General features: G+C 57.2%; 2 protein-coding genes across 4 annotated transcripts in view; one reads left to right on the top strand and one right to left on the bottom strand.

The window, feature by feature from the left end:
• Positions 1-10,160, top strand: part of ABR (ABR activator of RhoGEF and GTPase) — a 32,111-nt gene extending 21,951 nt beyond the window's left edge. For all 3 annotated transcript variants that reach the window (XM_075113652.1, XM_075113653.1, XM_075113654.1), the window contains 7 exons: positions 3,945-4,004; positions 4,139-4,248; positions 4,539-4,678; positions 5,184-5,318; positions 5,621-5,726; positions 7,450-7,597; positions 7,752-10,160. In XM_075113652.1, the coding sequence (XP_074969753.1) occupies positions 3,945-4,004; positions 4,139-4,248; positions 4,539-4,678; positions 5,184-5,318; positions 5,621-5,726; positions 7,450-7,597; positions 7,752-7,841 (789 nt within the window). In that variant the 3' untranslated portion in view covers positions 7,842-10,160. The remainder of the gene's footprint in view (positions 1-3,944; positions 4,005-4,138; positions 4,249-4,538; positions 4,679-5,183; positions 5,319-5,620; positions 5,727-7,449; positions 7,598-7,751) is intronic.
• Positions 10,161-11,360: 1,200 nt separating this feature from the next.
• TIMM22 (translocase of inner mitochondrial membrane 22) lies at positions 11,361-15,687 on the bottom strand. The gene is made up of 4 exons (XM_075113655.1): positions 15,391-15,687; positions 14,719-14,915; positions 13,053-13,125; positions 11,361-11,954 (listed from the first exon to the last, which is right to left on the bottom strand). The coding sequence occupies exons 1-4, from the start codon at positions 15,617-15,619 to the stop codon at positions 11,878-11,880; spliced, it is 576 nt and encodes a 191-aa protein (XP_074969756.1). The 5' UTR covers positions 15,620-15,687; the 3' UTR covers positions 11,361-11,877.
• Between the last annotated feature and the right edge of the window lie 2,141 nt (positions 15,688-17,828).

Consider the following 17,828-nt stretch of genomic DNA (forward strand, 5'->3'; position numbering starts at 1 on the left):
TGTGTACCCCCTCTCACCAGGGTGCTGCTTGGTTTGCAATGCTCCCCCCCCCGGGTCTATCCAGGCTCCCCTGAGCTTGCAGTCGTGTCGCAGCCCCATCAGCCAGTGCTGCCCATCTTTGTGGGAGGATGGAGGGCAGGGGTGGGCAACAGAGGTGACAAGGGAGGGGGACAGCACCCTTGCAGACTGTCCCAGAGCCCCCACAATCTCATGGGGGACCCCGGGGGGGTTTCCCTCTACGGGATCCCCCTGCACAGGGAGCTGCTGGCTCAGGGCTTGGCTGCGGCCGCGGGCAGGAGCTGCCTGGGCACGTGGGGGTTCGGTTTGGCAGCAGCGGGGCCGAGGTTTGCTCGGCGGTGGGGCTGCCTGTGACGCAGCGGCATTAACCTCGATTCTGTGCCGCCGCCGCTCCTGCAGAAGGGATTAAGGGGCAGCGAGGGCTGTACAGGGAGGCTGCCCAGCGGCTGCCGGTGGCTGTTGCTGGGTCAAAACATGAGTGGATTTTGTTTCCTAGCCCCATGCGCCCTCACCGTGGCCACCAGCTTCCCTGCCTGCTGCCAACTGGGAGCACTGGGGCTGCAGGGACAGGATGTGGCCCCAGTGGGTCTGTGCACAGTCCTGGCATGCTGTGGGTGCTTGCAGCTTATCGGGTCACTCTCAGACAGAGCTGTGAATTGCTGCTTTTTTCGGGGCTGTGCTTTGCCACCAGCAGTGTTCACTGGTGGGGGGGGGCTGCTCTGCCCCCACGGCACGGAGCGACTCAGGGACCGCCTGTTGCCTGGGGAGGGAGCTGCCAGCATGGGGGTCTGGTGGGGACATCTCCTGACTGGCAGAGCCGGGGCAGCCTCAGGAAGCCGGGCTAGGTTGGCCGTGGTTGCCATGCTGATGGCACCTCGGTTGTAGCAGCTCCCCTGGGATCCCGCTCCCCAGGACCATGGCAGAGATGGCCTCACCGGCTGAGTCACCCATTTGCTCCCAATGGCTTCACCCTGGGCTGATGGTTGGGTGACCTCATGGGTGTGAGGCATGAGGAAGGTATGTGCCCAGCCTGGCAACCCCTATTGCAGCATCCTGGTGATCGGGGCTCTGGAATGCTGCCGCAAGGGTTTGGAGCCATCTCAGCTCCTCACCTGGGAGCCCCAGCGACCTGGCACTGCCTGGGTCTGTCTCAGCCGCCACTGCCTGCGCAGGAGCTATATCCACAATGCACAGCTTGAAGGTGCCTTGAGGACAAAATCCCAGGATGCAGCCTCGTGCCCTTGAGTCCAGTCGCCCCATGCATGGGAGAAGCAGCAGGCAGGGGCTGCGGGAGGTGAGCACCAGCAAGACTGGGGGGGCCTTCTGCAATCAAAGCCTCCCCAGGATGCACGAAGCTCTGCAGGGCTGCTGGGATGCTCATCGCCTGCCACGCTGCGAGCAGGGGCCTTGTCCTGCGAACAAACACTTTTGGATAATTTGGGAGAATGGGATAATGGCACATCCCTGCAGCCAGGACCAGGGGGTGTTTCGCCTCACTGTGGATGAGCGTGGCACTGTGGTGGATGCTGGTCTGGGCATGGATGCTGTGTTGCTGCCATGAGTCCCTGGAGGCACAGGAGGGAGCAGCCTGGAGAGGTACCGGTGACTCCACTGAGCCGTTTCCCTGGGGCACAGGCTGGTGTTTAGAGACAGCTGAGTGCTGAGCTGCTGAAGGGGAGCCGACATGTCTGGGACAGCAGCATGTCACTTGTGCCATCCTGCACAGCGCTGGCAGGGAGGCTGTTCCCCGGGGCTCTGAGGCCAGCAGTTCCCCACTGGCCTGGGACGTCCCTGTGCCACGCTGGAGCCAGGCAGCTCCCTTTGAAGGAGGAGGAGGCGGTGGTGGTAGCTGAGGTGGGGTGTTTGCCAGCACTGCGTGGGCAGGAGCTGCCTCTGGCACTGTGGGTGGATGCTCCTGTGTGTCTCCCACGCCTGGAGATGAAGCATCAGCCACGGCTTTGCTTTCCGCAGGGAGCGGGCAGCGTGGCGGTGCTGCCTGCTGCGTGGGGTGCCAGCGGGCAGGGCTGGGGGAGCGCTGGGGCCAGGCCACAGCCCGGTGTCCCATGAGTGCACAGGGACGTGCCCCACCTGCAAGGGAGCTTGGGCCGGTGGTGCCAGCTGAACTAGCTCAAATGCGGGGGCCGTGCCGGCTGCTGCGGGGAGCTGGATGGGAATGATTCTGCTCAACCAGGGGAAAGCAGCTACAGGGAGGTGGCATGCTCGGGGTAAGGTCCACAGCGCTGACAGCAGCCAACCTGGCTTTTATTAAAGCTTTCTTCAGAGCCCTGCTAAAGCCCTTCCAGATGTGAGCTGCCAGGGCCTTTGGAGTCAGGGGAACCTGGGGGATGGGGAAGATGTATGTGGTGGTTGCAATTAAACTCATGCTGCAGAGCGGGGAGGCCCACGGCTCCTGACTTGGCTGGGGGCGAAGGGCTTCTCTGCTGCCACCTGGGGCTCGCAGCGCTGGACGCTGCCATGAGCAGGACCTGGCTAAGCCAGGGAAGGGGTTGAAAGCTCCATGGGACAGGAGGCATTGGGTTGGTGTTGGCCGTGGTGGGCGCCTGGCAACGCTGCAGGGGGAACCGGGGCTGCGGAGGGAACACAGGGGAGTTGGAGCCGCAGGGCTGGGGTTGGCGGCGGTCTGGCTGCAGCCTCGTGATCCTGGCGTCCAAACCTGCTGCAGGGCCCCACGGGAGCCCAGGGCAGCTGCAGCCTTCCTCTTCCTCCTCCTCCCGCTCCCCCCGCTGCCCTTCCCAGCAGCCGCAGGACTGGCGGGGCTGGGGCGGGGGTGCTGGGGAGGGCTCCACATAGGGAGCCGTTCCTGGACCGTGCTGGAGACCGCAGTGTTTAGGGCCGTGCTGGAGACCGCAGGGTTTCCCTTGGCACTGCAGCCTCCAAGGAGCTGCTCAGGCTCACCATGGCGTGGGGCTGGGTGTGGGGTGATGCCATAGCGCTGGGTCTGTGCCAAGAGCCAGGGCAGCTCGAGCCTGTCCTCAGGAGCGTGAGGTCTTGGTGTGCAAGAGGGACATGAGGGGCCTCAGGGTCCCCCCCTCCCATGATGTGCAGTAGCTGGGGCAGGGGAATGGCAGCTGCATGGCTGGAGCAGCGGCTCTGGACATCTTTGCGCTTGACTGGAGCATCTCCCGAGCCAGCAGCTGTAGGAAACCCCCGCGTCCTTGAGGACTGACCCTGCACGCTTGGTGCGAGCTTCGCCTGGCTGTTGCATGCACGCGGCCCTGGGAGCCTCCGCCAGCCCCTGCATCCCATCCCCTTCCCCGAGGGGACATTAGTGCCGGGCTCTGCCCCACTGCCCGCGCCGTGCATTACAGGGATCGATGGGCCTGGATCGATACCACCAGCTGGGGACCAAAAAGTCCCGAAAGGCAACTGCACCCGCCTCTGCCCAGCCCTGGGGCCCGGTGCCCGGCCACGGCGCGTGCCGGGGCCTTGGGAATGCCGGCACCTCGCTGCAGTGGCCGGGCGCCGGGGCAGCGTCACTGAGTCCCCTGCTAGCCCCAAAGCCAGAAATAGTGGAGCCCGTCATTCCCAGGGGTTATAAATAGCCTTGGCTATGGGGAGATGTTGTTTTTCTGCATGGAAAACGCTGCCCTAGTTCTGTTTCATCAATCTGCCGCCAGAAATAGTTCTGATTTCTTGGAAGTTTCTTGCTGCTTGGGTGTGGGTTAAAGCACTGCCTTGCGGGGGCTTGAGGGGGACCGGGTGGGGAGGCTGAGCCCACCCGGCTCTGGGGCACAGCCAGAGGCACCCCAGACCTTCCCGTCGCCGCCATCCTGCCATGGGCAGCACGCTGTCAGGGAAGAGTGTGTCCTGTGTGTGATGCTGTCTGTGGGTCAGGGCCTTCAGGGGCGGCGGGGCTGGCATGGGGCTGTGTCCCCACGGAGCTCACACACCATCTCTCCCTGCAGCTGGACCCGCAGGCCGTGCAGACGAAGAACTGGCACATGGACGTGATTGAGATGAATGGGGTAAGCGGGGCTGTGGGGGCACACAGCCGGTGACTTTGATGGCAGCCCCTTCCCCAGGGCTGTGCTGTGCCCTCACGTGATGTGGGGGTGATGGGCCAGGGCTGGGCTGCTGCAACTCACCCCATCTCCTGCAGATCAAGGTGGAGTTCTCCATGAAGTTCACGAGCAGAGACATGAGCCTGAAGAGGACCCCATCCAAAAAGCAGACTGGTGTTTTTGGGGTCAAAATCAGCGTTGTGACAAAGTACGTGCAGGGCTGGGGAGGCTGATCTGCTCCAGTCCCTGTGGTCTTGGGGATGGGGGACTTGCGGGACCTGCTCTGTCCTTGCAGCATGTCCCCTTGCTCCCACCAACGCTGGGAAAGCTCAGCTTTTGCTCTTTGCTGGGGACTTGCCCATTCCTTCGCCGGCCCCAGCCCTCCCACCCAGCATGCCCATCCTGCCCCTGGCCCAGGGCTTGCAGTGCTGGGCTGGTCATGGTGGGGTCCCCCGCGAATCTCTGCTCACGTGCTCACACCTCTGCTTTCTGAGCCAGGCGTGAGCGCTCCAAGGTGCCTTACATCGTGCGCCAGTGCATCGAGGAGGTGGAGAAGAGGGGCATCGAAGAGGTTGGCATCTACAGGATCTCTGGCGTTGCCACTGACATCCAGGCGTTGAAGGCCGTCTTCGATGCAAGTGAGTGTCTTGGAGAATGGCTGCCCTTCGTGTCACGTTCCCCTGGGAGGAACCACAGGCACCGAGACCCACCCCAGACCCCTGTCCCGCAAGCCCAGGGTCCGGTTATTGCACTGCACGTGTGTAAAGTGTGCCGGTGTGCCCAGGGAGGGACTGGGGGTGAGGAGGAGAGCGTAGCTGGGAAAGCAAACACCCAGAGGTCCCAGCCTCGTTTGTGCCTGGCTGTCTCTGAGCTGCTGCCACGCCTGGCCGGCTCCTGGGAGACACTGACTCAGGGCAATGTTGCAAATGGATTTGGAAATTGTTCCCTGTCCCGTTGCCCGGCTAGGCGGGAACTGCTCGGTTCTTCCCAGCCTCGGCCTGACTAAACGGGGCCATGGACCTGGAGATGCTGCCCCTGCCTTCTGACCAGCAGCCTGCCCAGATAGCTGGGGTAATGTGGGGAGTTGAGACCCAGAGGGGAAAGAGGCACAGGAGGCATCACATGTGGGTGCTCTTTGGACAGATAACAAGGACATCTTGGTCATGCTGAGTGACATGGACATCAACGCCATCGCCGGCACACTGAAGCTGTACTTCCGCGAGCTGCCTGAACCCCTCCTCACTGACAGACTCTACCCCGCCTTCATGGAGGGGATTGGTAAGGGCTTAGGGGTGGGGAAGGGGTCTGTGCCCAAGCGTGGCTGTTTGACACTGCCTGCTCTGGGATGGGAGGCTCCTGAGGGTCCTTCCCTGCTCGGCCAGCTCAATCCTGGCTGTCCTTGCCGGCTCCAGGCCAGCTTGGGGCTCGTGGTGCTGCTCCCCAGGGTGCAGGCAGAGCCCTGTGGGGCAGGGCTGGCCACTCGTGTGCCGGCTGCAGGGAGGCGTCCGGCCACAGTAGGTCCTGCTGCTGCACGAATCTCACCGGCCCCTGTCCTGAGCCCTCTCCCTCCTTGTCTCCAGCCCTCTCGGATCCTGCTGCCAAGGAGAACTGCATGATGCACCTTCTCCGCTCGCTGCCTGACCCCAACCTCATCACCTTCCTCTTCCTGCTAGAGCACTTGAAAAGGTAACGGCTCGGCTCGGCCCCCAGAGCAGGGCAAGCAGCGGCTGCCGGAGGGCTGCCCGGCACAGGAGGGAGGTGTGGGATGGGTCTGTGTTGTCACTTTGCTGTGGGGATGGGATGTGAGCAGAGTTAGAGCTGCTGTCTGCTTCCCGTGGTGCCTGTGCGGCCACAGGCTGATCCTGAACTGGAGGCAGACGGTGCCGTGCTGGTGCAGACTGGGGCTGCGGGTGGCAGCTGGGGCCAGCAACGGCAACTCAGTGTTGGGCAGGTGGCAGAGTGCCCCTTTCCTCTTCCAGCCCCTCCGAGAGGGTGCAGCCCCAGCTGTTTCCCACCTGCACCGTCTTCTTGGGCTCCGGTGCATTGACCGGGGTCCTGGCCAGGCTGCAGCCTGTTCAAGCTGGGACCCCAGCGCTCTGTGGGTCCCTTTGGCTGGTGCCAGCGTTGGCTTCCCACAGCTCCTCTCTGTGGGGCCTGTAGGATGCTGGAGGGATCCTGGAGCCATTCTGCCCCACAGAGCAGCCCCCGGCGCCCCAGGGCCGTCGGCCACGGTGCCAGCGGGGACTGCGCAGCGCGAGGCCGCTCAGGCGGGTCAGCTCTGCAGGGAGCACACGTCCCCTGGCAGGATGCGGCTCTTGGCTGCTGCAGCCGGTGTGCAGCTGGTTGGACGAGCTCTCCACAGGGAGCAGCTGGCCTCGGCGCAGGATGGGGAATCAACTGGGAGCTGTGCAGTGTCCCCCTTAGAGGGAAAACTGTGTGCAGCATCCCCTCCCACCAGTCCAGCAGTAGCCCCTGCAAAACAAGGTGCAATAATCCCTCTAACTTGTCTGCTAGTGGGTGGCCAAGACCCAGAGACGGTTAGCTCAGCAGTTGTGTCCCAGAGCTGCAGGTGACACCCCTCATCGCTCATCCTGGGGCAAGTGCAGCAATGTGTGGTTTGCTGGGCTTTATCTTGGTGTAGCTAAACCCATCCAAACCTGGGAATGGAGGGGTTCTGGGGCCCCAAAACCTATGGAGGGCACGGGGCTGTGGGCAGGGCAGCGGTGCAGCAACATGCAGAGCCTGGCCAGAGCTGGCCATGAGTTTGGGACTGGGGCTCACGGCTCATGTTACTTGCATCATGAAGTGGTGGGTTTTTTTTTCCCTTTTCTTTGGTTTGGCTAAAACCAAACAGAAAAAGTGATTGATGCTGGGGGGTGGAAAAGGAAAAATTCATTTCCATCCTGAGAACCGGGCACAGCCAGTTCCCACATCTGCTCCCCTGGCCAGGGCTCAACCGTGCAGCCTGTGCCGGGGAGCACAGCTGCCTCCTAACATGGCAATGTTGTGGCCCTGGTTCCCTCGGTGTAGGCTGGCTGGGGTCCCGTGGGGTTGGAGGGGTAGGGAGCCTTGGGGGGAGTGGGTGCAGGGAGGCGCAGGCTGGTGCGGAGCTCCCTGTACCCTGCCTGGGCTTGGGAAGGGTGGAGGCTGCACAGCACATAAGCAAGCAAGGGCTTGGTCGCTGCCACATCACACCCAGGGCTCCCGGCCAGCCCCGGCGGCTCCGGCAGAGGCCGTGAAGGGGGCAGCGCTCCCTGCCCTGCACCTGGGATTGCTGGGGGCTGTGAAGGGCAATGGCAAGCTGGGGCTGGGAGAAGGGAGATCAGCTCTCCCACATCACTCCATGGCTGCCCTGCTCCAGGAGAACAGTATTAGGGGCTCAGGCTCCCTCTCTCCCTGTACCCCACAGGGTGGCTGAAAAGGAGCCCATCAACAAAATGTCTCTCCACAACCTGGCCACGGTCTTTGGGCCGACACTGCTGAGACCCTCAGAGGGGGAGAGCAAGGCACACCTCACCCTGGCCTCCGACATCTGGTCCCATGACGTGATGGCCCAGGTAAGAGCTGTGCTGCCAGCGTGGGGCCCCAGCACCCCTGGGCTGGGAGTGGAGCAGTTTACCTGCCTGACTGGGTAGGTTTGCCCCTCTCTGCTGGGACGTGGCAGCTCTGCCCTTTTTTTTATGCCTAACACCCCCCATTTGCCTGCTACAGGTCCAGGTCCTTCTCTACTACCTGCAGCATCCTCCCATCTCCTTCACTGAGCTGAAACGCAACACACTTTACTTCTCCACGGACGTGTAGCCTGCTGGGAGAAGGCACCAGCTGCAAACACTCCCAGCTCCCTGCTAGGCCACATGGACTGGATCGCAGCCCCCCAGGGAGACCGGCCCAGACCCAGGACGGTGCTGCCTGCAGCTTCTGTACAATCGCGTACCAGTGGCCCGGTCCCACCCCAGGCGCTGTGCCTCTCTGTAAAGTAGTCGTGTCTTATGTCCCTTCTTGTGTTCAAGAATTGTTTTTATGTATATTTGTTCAACGGAAGAGGTAGTGACTGACAACGGCTGTGGACACAGGCTTCCCCCTTGCCTAGTCTTCTCCTGGATTCCTTTCTGCCTGCTCACTCCTACCAGGCACCCCTCGTCTCGCCCAGCTCGAAGCCTGCAGCATCCCACGAGTGCCTGTTTCTCTGCCCAGCTCCCTTGCCCCATACCTGCATGTGCAGCACTGGCTCGCTTCAGAGGCTGGGAGCTCACCGACTTCCCTCCCCGGTGACAGTGACGACCAGTTCTGCTTTGGCTTGCTGCCTGCGCAAACGTTGGACCCCGTGCCTGGATCCTGCTCTGGCCTGAGCAAACCTACGACCGTGAGAGCAGAGGAGCAGGGTGCTGCTTCCTCCTCGTCATGTCTCTTCTGGGCGCTTTCAGGCCAGTCCCCTCTACAGCCCTTAGCCTGTGCTTTGCCTGTGTGCATGTAGCATGGCGGTTACTTCCCTCGCTGTTCCTCGCCTCCGAGTAGTGTTTTGGGGTAACCCATCACACAAGGCTGGAGCGAGAGGTGCTGTGCTGGTCTCGATCCATGGCAGGCTTGAGGGATGGCCAGCTGGGCAGGGCTGCTCCCAGCTCTGTGCTCTGGCACTGCCGGGGTCCCCCAATTTCCCCAACAAGCCCTGGCAGGGCAGGGAACAGGGTCCGTGCCATTTCCATGCACCCACATCGCTGCCGTAGCAAGGCGTGCACGCCACTGCCAGCCCAGCACTACCGCAAGGGCTGCCGACACTGGCTGCGCCCCATGGCAGAGCCTGCCGGGGCACCAGCATTCCTGCTGTGGCCATGAGAATGGGGAGGTTTTTGTTTCCCTCCTTGGCCTTTCCCACTACCCCAGGCACTGGGCAAACACGTGGCCCTGCCTCGGTGCCAGCCAGGCTGCCAGAGGCGAGTGCTCTGTGTGGCAGCTGGACGGTCACGCAGCCTGGAAACCAGCACAGAGGGATGGGAGGAGAAAAGCCTTCGTGGCCTTTTTGCTACCGGAGACAGAAGTGCTTCGTTTGCTGCTTCTCACAAAGCAGTTGCTGCTGGGTTAGCTGTGCCCAGCCAGCTCAGGTCTGCTTCAGTTAGTGGCTCCAGTTCTTGACCCCCAGGCTGATGTCTGTTGTCACGCCATGTCCCAAGGCAGGACAGCCACGTGCCTGTGCCAGCCGTCAGGCTGTGCTCCGGCTGCCTGAGAGCCTGGCTCCCGCTATGTCCCCCGCCCTCCCAGGTAGGTGCTGGTACCTGTTGGGACACGAAAACTTTAGCTCTGTGAGCTGAGACCGTGTTCTCATGGGAAAAGCCCCCTCCCCGACTGCGTTGGCCCTATGCTCTCCTGTGCCAAATGGAGATGGATGAGACGTGACCAAGCGTATCCCTGCTAACAGCAGCACTGCCTTTACCCTCCCAACTAACAAGACTGTTCCAGGTAGAGCCCGGCCGCCTGCCACCGGTGCACCAGGTATGTCCTAAGCTCACCTCCCCGGGGAAGGCAGCACCTGCCGGCCCCACACCAGCAAAGCAACTAAAGGAGAGGAGGTCTTTCAGTCCCCCTCCAAAGGGCTCACACTCCAGACCCTGCTCCTCTTGACTACCAGCTAAACAGAAGGGAAACAGCATTGCAGAAAATAACCAGGCGTCTGTCTTGGCCCTGGACCCAGTAAGGAGGCCGAGTTTTAGATGTGACTGCACAACGGATCCCTGTGTGTGTCTGATTTGTTACATGTGTCCAAGTCTCTGTCCACGATACTGTCATTCCAGATGGAGACTCTGTACAGCCAAATCCTGCCCCCCACCCCACGTGACAGTGGCTGGAGGCCTGGTCCACACAGCCCCTGCACAACAGGCTGTGACCGTCCCTGTGACCGCCTTTTGCTTGTTCCTACAGGAAGAAAAAGGGGGGTGGACTCTTGCAGCTACAGGTAGAATAGAACTGTTAATTAATATTTGACTTTCAAAGTTGTTAAGGATATATTTTTGTTTGTGTTCAGTTTTAATTTCTGTAGATTATAAACTTTAAATGGCTGTAAACCATGTGAGGAGGAAAGAAAAATGTTAATAAAAAATGCAAAGCCCCAACATTTGCACAAAAGGAGCCCCGTGGTGTTGCTGTTTGCACTAACCGATCACCTTGGCATCGCAGCTTCTCTTTCTGGAAATCTTGCTAGTTGCACTTCAAGCCAGTGGTATAAGTACAGGCATTGTGCCAGATGATAGTTGTTTTTTTTTAAGAGACATCTTATGGTTTGGGCTACATCCTTGCATTTCAGTACGTTCTGCAGGAAAAAAAAATGGACTGTCTGGAGCCAGCCTGTTTAATCAGCCCAGAATTACTCAAGCTTAAAATTCAGCTGACTTGCACAGCTTCTGGCCTGAGGATACTGAACAGGCACAGCAAGGGACATTGGGCGATCTGGAAACCTCATCTGATAGATCACATGGTGCCTTCTTCCCCACTTCTTTCCATGCGGGAATGGGAGACAATATGCCTCCAGACTGACCACTGACCACCACATCAGCCAAACAACCCTGCTAGTGCCGCTCTTCCAGGTAAGCAAGTGCTGCCACCATTCTGGGGTGTCAGACCATGGATGCAAAGGAGGGGAAGTGGGTGGGAGAATTCCCGTGAGGTATGTGCCCTGAATCTGAAATCACACTGCCTCAAAAACATGAGGGTGGATGTTTGCCCTTGTGGGGTGGCTCAAGGAAGGTTAAAATCAGTCTAAACAATTCCAAGTATAAAAATTACCCCCTGAGGTCTGGGAACAGAGCTTGGTTGGACAAGCAAGAGAGCTAACAGGAACGCAAATCAAAAAGGGAGCAGCTCCTTGAGCTAGCGAACAGATATTTCAGTACCAGTGTTCTGCAGAAATAACACCTTGCTTTCCCCAGTGTAGCACTGGGGTGCCCAGAGGTGGTACAGGGACACGATGAGCAGCAGTCTGTGTGCTAAGTGAATGTCTGGTTATCTGTCCAACAGCGATTTACTCTCACAACTCTAGTTTCTAGTCTCACCATCAAACTGCTGGAACTAATGGTGTGAGCCTGTGGCAGTCAAAGCAGTAGCGAGATCACTTGCACTCCCACAGTGAGGTTAAATCAGGCTAGCCCAGTGGCTACAGAGAATTATACTTCTGCAACAACCTCTTTTTCCTCCCCCTTAAATTGTTTTGTTCATCTGCCAGTAACCACACGGTTCTAAGGCTAAGGACTCCTTTTTGCTTTTCCCTTTAAGACATGGTAAAGAAATCTGGCTCTCATCTCTGTACTTGAAATAAGACAAGTTGTACAGATGGTGGTTTGTCTTCAGCTGGTATTTTAAGAAAAGCCTGGAACAAACTATTTCTCCACAGGATCTTACCTCTCCCCAACAGAGTAGCAAGCTGCAAACTGATAACTGTTTTAAACACTTGCAGCACGTTCAAATACATGGTGACCTGAATCACTGCATTTCTTTTTGAAGATGCTAGCAACAGACTTAATCAAAATCAGACCCAAAGGATCGAAAAAAACTCAGAGTCCAGGCTTGTTTCCTGGAAACTGACAGTCAGCTGATCCATCCTGGAGATACTGCTCACTGCGCCTGGCTCCATCCTCGCATACTCCCGCAAGTCTGCCTGAAGCAGCACGCCAGGGCTCAGAGCCAGATTATTGTTAGTCATTCAGGAAAAGCAGCCAACACCATCCAGCTTGCACTAATCAGGACTCGAAAGGCAGTGGAAAGGTAAGCCTGATGGTTCTTCTGCTGTGATGAAGGCTCTTAGCAGCAGCACTGGAACAAAAGGGAGACTTGCTCCCAAGGGATCCCATTGTTACCGTAGATAGTAATCAATCGCAGCGGAGAAAGCGGCAAATCCACCACAGCCGATAACCCCTGCCTTCAAACCAGCTGCAAGGCAAAAAGGGTGGGAAAGAAAGAGAAAAAAGAGGAAAAATATTTTTATTCTCAGTAACTAGCTTATGCTGTGCTGGCTTGAAGAGCTTACACCTGCAGGAACCTGGCGGCCTGCTACCAGGGTCACACTAGCACTACTACTGCCTGAGGTGAGGGGGGGAAACTGGCACACACTGGACTTGAACTACCACAGCTGGGCTAGCACGGCGTGCTGGCTGGGTGCTGTGTTGCTAAGCCGCCCCCCAGGGGATAGAAAATGCCAGTGGCCATTGCCCATTTCAGTGTGCTCTGATCAGAGCGCTGCAAGTGGCTTTGTGTTGGACTAGGGAGGGATAGGAAGAGCAGCTACTGCTTTGAAGGCTCTAAGAGGATTAGGTCCAGGACAGACACAACAGGCTCAATTAGAAGCACTTTCAAGAGCACTTTCTTTTATGCTCTGTGGACAGTTTTTTTTTCTTAAGCAGAAGTGAGAGAAGTTTGGTATTTCAGATGAGCAGAGCAGCTCTCTTCCTACTTGGGACTTTTCTCCAGATGTTGTTTGCACTGAAGGCTTCCCAAAGTCCCCACTAGTGCCTGCTGGACTAAAATCCCAGTGCTCCTGCTCTTTTACAGTTAAATAGAATTGTCTGTCTGAATTGATACATGAGAAAGGACTAAAGCATTTTACACGCTGTGCAAATTAACAGAGTTATCACCAGTGAAATAGTATATGTAAGTAGAGCTCTGTTAACACAAGTGCTGTAGCTTCAGAGTGTGGCTCAGTATGTATTTTTGGCTCCTTCCCCACACCACCACGGAAGAGTGTGGATAGCTAACACCATTTCCTGATTTTTCTTTCAAGTCAATTCCGTTCATTTTCCTCCAATCTCACTGTCCTGTACAACCAAGCCTTCCCTACCCACGCATACATTTCAAGCTGACAGGAAAGCGATAGAGAGAGCAGTTCTGCCAGTCTGGAGTACACTCTCATGCTGACATCAGCATAACCCCATGCAAAGAGATGTGTAGTGTGAGATGCGTTAAAAACACCGCATGCTGCATAACCGAATTAGTGTCTTATCACAGAAATAGTTCATAGCAGGCACTACCAACCTCTGAAGCCGATTGCTCCTCCTGTGATGCAGCCACTAATAACACTGTTCTTCCAGTCTGACTTTCCACGGTACTGTGGAATTAAAAATCAGAGTCAACAAGTAAATACGGAATAAGCACTCAGTATCTGTACTAATACCAAGCAGCATTAAGTGACCTTCCAGCCCCTTCTTAGCTGAGGATGTTTTTCCCTCTGTTCTCAGTAGATGGCCCCCTGCACTCTCAAACCTAAGACTTGCAGGGCCAGGCGAACTGGAAGGAACGGGTCACCGTGAGAGGTAAGACAAATCCATATGGTGCAATGCAGTGCTATGGCAAAGATCCTCAGGCGAGCCGATACAGCCCCCAGAACACAGCACTGTGCACTAGCACCAGCTCAGAGATTTTCAAGGCACTGTAACTACATTGCCCCTGTGCTGGGCTCTGGTGAGGCCACACCTTGAATATTGTGTTCAGGTTTGGGCCCCTCAGGACAAGAAGGCCCTTGAGGTGCTGGAGCGTGTCCAGAGAAGGGCGGCGGGGCTGGGGCAGGGTCTGGAGCACAAGTGTGCTGGGGGGCGGCTGAGGGGGCTGGGGGGGTTTAGCCTGGAGAAGAGGGGGCTGAGGGGAGCCCTTCTCGCTCTCTGCAGCTGCCTGAGAGGGGCTGGAGTGAGGGGGGGGTTGGTCTCCTCTCCCAGGTCACTAGTGATAGAATGAGAGGAAACGGCCTCAAGCTGCATCAGGGGAGGTTTAGATTGGATATTAGGGAAAATGTCTTCACTGACAGAGTGGTCAGGCCTTGGCACAGGCTGCCCAGAGAGGTGGGGGAGTCACCATCCCTGGGGGTATTTAAAAGACGTGTAAAAGTGGTGCTTCAGGACATGGTTTAGGAGACATGGTAGTGTTGGGTTGGCAGTTGGACTTGAGAATCCTAGAGGTCTTTTCCAACCTTAATGATTCTATGATTCTACAGGCGTGCAACACTGAACCTGGCCATGCAGCCTAGTTCTCAGCACAGGTGAGAGCCATGGCACCCTGCTGACATAGATGTACTATTTCCATAGCCAAAGCATGCTAGTTTTTCACCAGTACAGAGATCTCTTTGTTCCACTTCATTGTGCAAGCAGATAGACTTTTCTTCTAGATGAGTTAGGAAAATTAGCTTGTTACGAATTTGAGTGCTGCCTTTTAATTGAAAGACACAATTATTTCTTATTTAAGAAAATGGATGATAGATTTACCAGGGAGCTGCCCAAGGTCATTTCTTGCTATAGGGGCAAGATGAAAATAGGCCCGTTACTTAACTTTCATCAAAGGATCCGTTTCTGCATCTAGAATTTTTAGAGGTGCAAATTACCATGTTGCAACTCGTGGTTTGATGCTTTAAAGTAGCAACAAGAACTTGTAGGTAGGGTTTTAAAAAGCAATGCCTATACATGCCAATATGTTCAGGACTTGAATGGAAAAGGACTTTGCTGTTGCATGCTCTTCTGCTCGTTCTTTCTGCCAGAACAGTAGTTCTGAAGACAGGTCTCAAAGCTGAAAAGCTCTGATGGCCGAGAAACGGAACAAACTAGCCTACTCCCTTGCCCTGTTACAAACGGGATATACGTACTTATTTGGATCTAATAAAAGAGGCTGAGTGTACAAGAAAACATTTCTTAATGCTTAAGAAGTTATTACTCACAGATTCTACCACGCATTCAGTGCAGGAGAACATGGCGCCCACAATGGCAAAGTTCTTTGCGTAGGATATGCCTCGCTGCCCCATATCTTTGAGAACCTCTTTTGCGGTTGGCGTGCGATACGGATCCTTGGGATCAAACCCAACATTGGTGTCGATGCCAGCTGTGAAGACACCAAATGCGCCTCCCAGAACAAATCCTGTAAAAGACAAAGAGTGTAAAAACGAACTTTGGCTGGATTTGAGCAGCACATTCCCCACAGGCACCAGAGCACCTCTGCTCCCACCGTTCGGCAACGCTGCAGCATGCAAGGGGCAGCGCAAGGGCGCAAATGGCCTACAAATGGCACTACAGCCGCTGTTGTGGACACCCTGCTTGCTGACAGCCTGTGCTGCGCTGAGGAAAGGCTGTGAGCACCTCTTCCTTGGTAAGGAAGGCAGGCAGGCACAGATCCTCCCCTGGGACCTGTGACTCGCACCGGAGGAGCTTACAGGGAGGAAAATTAAACACGGGGGTCCCTGTGCTGCAGCTCCTTCTCCATCGGCCCCTTTCCCGGCGCCACGGGGACGTCGCCTTCCCCCCCCACCCCCCCGGCTGACTGCCCCGACCACCGCTCCCCCTCAACGCCCCGTCCCTCCAGCTTCTGCCGGCTCCCTCAGCCGCCCCCGCCGCACCTCCCACGCAGGCCAGCGCCGCCTTGAAGGCGCAGCTCTCCATGGCCCGCTCCACCATCTTCTGCTCCTCGCTCTTGGGCGGGCTGGGAATGCCGCCGAGGGCGGCGGGGTCCCAGGCGCGGGGCCGCCGCTGCTCGCCCACCAGGTGCTGCAGCAACAGGCTGTACTGCAGCGGCGGCGGGGGAGGCTCGGGGCCTCCCGGAGCGGAGGGCGGCGGTACTACCGCCATGACCGACCTCGGACACCCGCCGCCGGCTCGGCACCGCCTCCCGGCGCACTCGGGGCACCGGTAACGCGACTCCCGGCAGCCGTGGCGGCGCGCGGGTGCTCACGGGAGCTGTAGTTCCGCCGAGGGGAGGCGCCGGCCGCTCTCTCAGCGCCCGCGCGGAGAACCACAACTCCCGGCAGGCTGCGCGGCGCCTCAGGGCATGGGCGGTCCCTTGGGCCCGCGGGGGACTACATTACCCGGCGTGCTGCGCGCCAGCCCCCTGCCGGCCGCTCGGGCCGCTGCAGGTGAGGTGAGGGCGCCGGCTCCGGAGCATCCCCGAGAGCGGCGGCGGCAGCAGGTGAGCGCGGCGCGGGCTCCGGTTCCGGCTGGGGCAGGCCGGAGGCCTCGCCCGGGGCAGCCTCGGGCTGGGGAAGGCGGGGTGGGGTGTCTGTGTGTGTGTGTGTACTGAGGTGCCGCAGTGCGGGGACCGCGTCCCTCTGCCCTGGCTGAGGTGCGGGGAGGAGGCGGGAAGCTCCGAGGTGTCGCGGCGTTGGCGCCGTTCCCCGCAACATCCTCCCCCCCCACGCCGAGCCGTTCCCCTCCGTGACTGACTTCTGGCTGCGCCGGTGTCTGGGGGGCAACAGGTCCCGCACCCCGCGTTGCAGCCTCCCCCCCGCACCATCCCTCGAGCCGCCGGGACGAGGGGACCCCCTTCGGTGAGGAGACGGTAACGGGGTGGGCGCCGAGCCCTGCTGCCGCTGCCGGTGCGGAGACCGACGCCCGCCGAAACCCTCGCCCCAGGGAGGGGCGGCTGGGCGCGGTGGGGCGGCAGGGCGCGGGCAGCCTGCTGTTACCCCGGCAGCCTTCGAGCGGCGGCTGAGGTGAGATCCCCGGCGCACCTCGGCGGGTGAGCTCTGAAAAAGATGCCGCCACTCTTCCGTGCTTCCCACAGGCTCGGTGGAAGCGCTCGAGTATCAGGCCGTGTCCTGTAGCCTTTCTGAGGAGACCCTGGCTGCCTGTGGTGTAAAGCGGGAATCCAGGACCTGTGTTTCCCCAAAGAGTTTAGGGAATAGCCAAAATCTGTCTTTCCGTCGCAAAATGCAAACTTAGCTCGTGCCAGATCACATAGAAACCTTGGCTGTCGTGTGCTCGCTCCGTTTTAGTGAGGTGAGAAATACTCCTTTTATGCTTTTCACCCTCGGTGCTGTGAAGGTTAAAAATCCCTTGCGTGCTTCGCTTGTGTTGCATTTTGCCTGGCCTGTCTGTCTTTCTTGTTCTGGACTAGAAGGAGTTTTCGATTCAGGTTGGCACAGGTGAAGATGTCGTGCCTTAGAAAATAGCTTTCTTGGCTTCTTTTTTTGGTATCTTTCTATTTTAATTTTAAAAGCTACCTGTGGGTTTTTAACCCCTGTGAAATAGCTGTGGTGGTTTCATTAGGATGCTTCGAAGTAGTGTATTTCAATAATTGAAAATTATTTAAAAGATTTAGTAATTATTTTTAAATAATGCATTAAGTATGAAATCATCTTGATACCCTGAAATGCAACTCTTCAGAGATCATGAAGTAATCCAATTTCTTTCTTTTTTAGCGTTTGCACTTCATCTTCTTTCTGTCTCGGTTTAGGACTGGATTGGTAGGTTCAAGTAACAATTTAAGTTGATGGTTTTACCACTTCAAGTACTTCATTATACGAAGTTCGCTTTCAACAACTTTCCTCTTAAATTCCACCGCCCTCTACTGGCTGAACCAATAGGGTCCACCTGCCCAGTGCTCTTTCCTTTCCACTCTTTTTTTTTTTTTTACTCTTTTCTTGTTTTGTTTTGGTGGGTTTTCTTTTTCTTTAAGGTCAGAAACCGTTGAAAAGCGTGCTGTGAAAATCTACTGAAACAGTATCTTTACAAGGTAGAGAAGGTTGCTGGCAGGATGATCTCCCTAAGGAGCCCTGAACTTCAGATTTCAATCTTCTCCTTACTCCAAAATAACCTAGTTGAGCTGATCTTCATGTCACACTGCAAAGCCTATTTTCCAGAGGCGTAAAGGGGGAAAAAAAGATATGTCGGATTTGGAGTCTGAGCACTGAGAGTGTACATGTAGAGCTGGAATATTGCTTTGACTTTCTTTTCTCTGCTCCCAGGCTTTGGAGAAAATGCTGGGTTACTATTTGTTTGTAAATATAATATTTTAAATACTTTGTAAATATCATTATATAAAATACTTATGAATATTTAT

This window comes from Phalacrocorax aristotelis, chromosome 18 (genome assembly GCF_949628215.1).
Source record: "Phalacrocorax aristotelis chromosome 18, bGulAri2.1, whole genome shotgun sequence".
NCBI classification, from domain to species: Eukaryota; Metazoa; Chordata; class Aves; order Suliformes; family Phalacrocoracidae; genus Phalacrocorax; species Phalacrocorax aristotelis.

What these genes read in the sequence shown, in the direction of transcription:
- TIMM22 (XM_075113655.1), bottom strand. Translation starts at nt 15,619, where the DNA reads ATGGCGGTAGTACCGCCGCCCTCCGCTCCGGGAGGCCCCGAGCCTCCC. An exon ending in GGCGCTGGCCTGCGTGGGAG is followed by an intron (nt 14,916 to 15,390) that starts GTGCGGCGGGGG and finishes TGTCTTTTACAG; the next exon opens with GATTTGTTCTGGGAGGCGCA. An exon ending in AGGAGCAATCGGCTTCAGAG is followed by an intron (nt 11,955 to 13,052) that starts GTTGGTAGTGCC and finishes TTTGCCTTGCAG; the next exon opens with CTGGTTTGAAGGCAGGGGTT.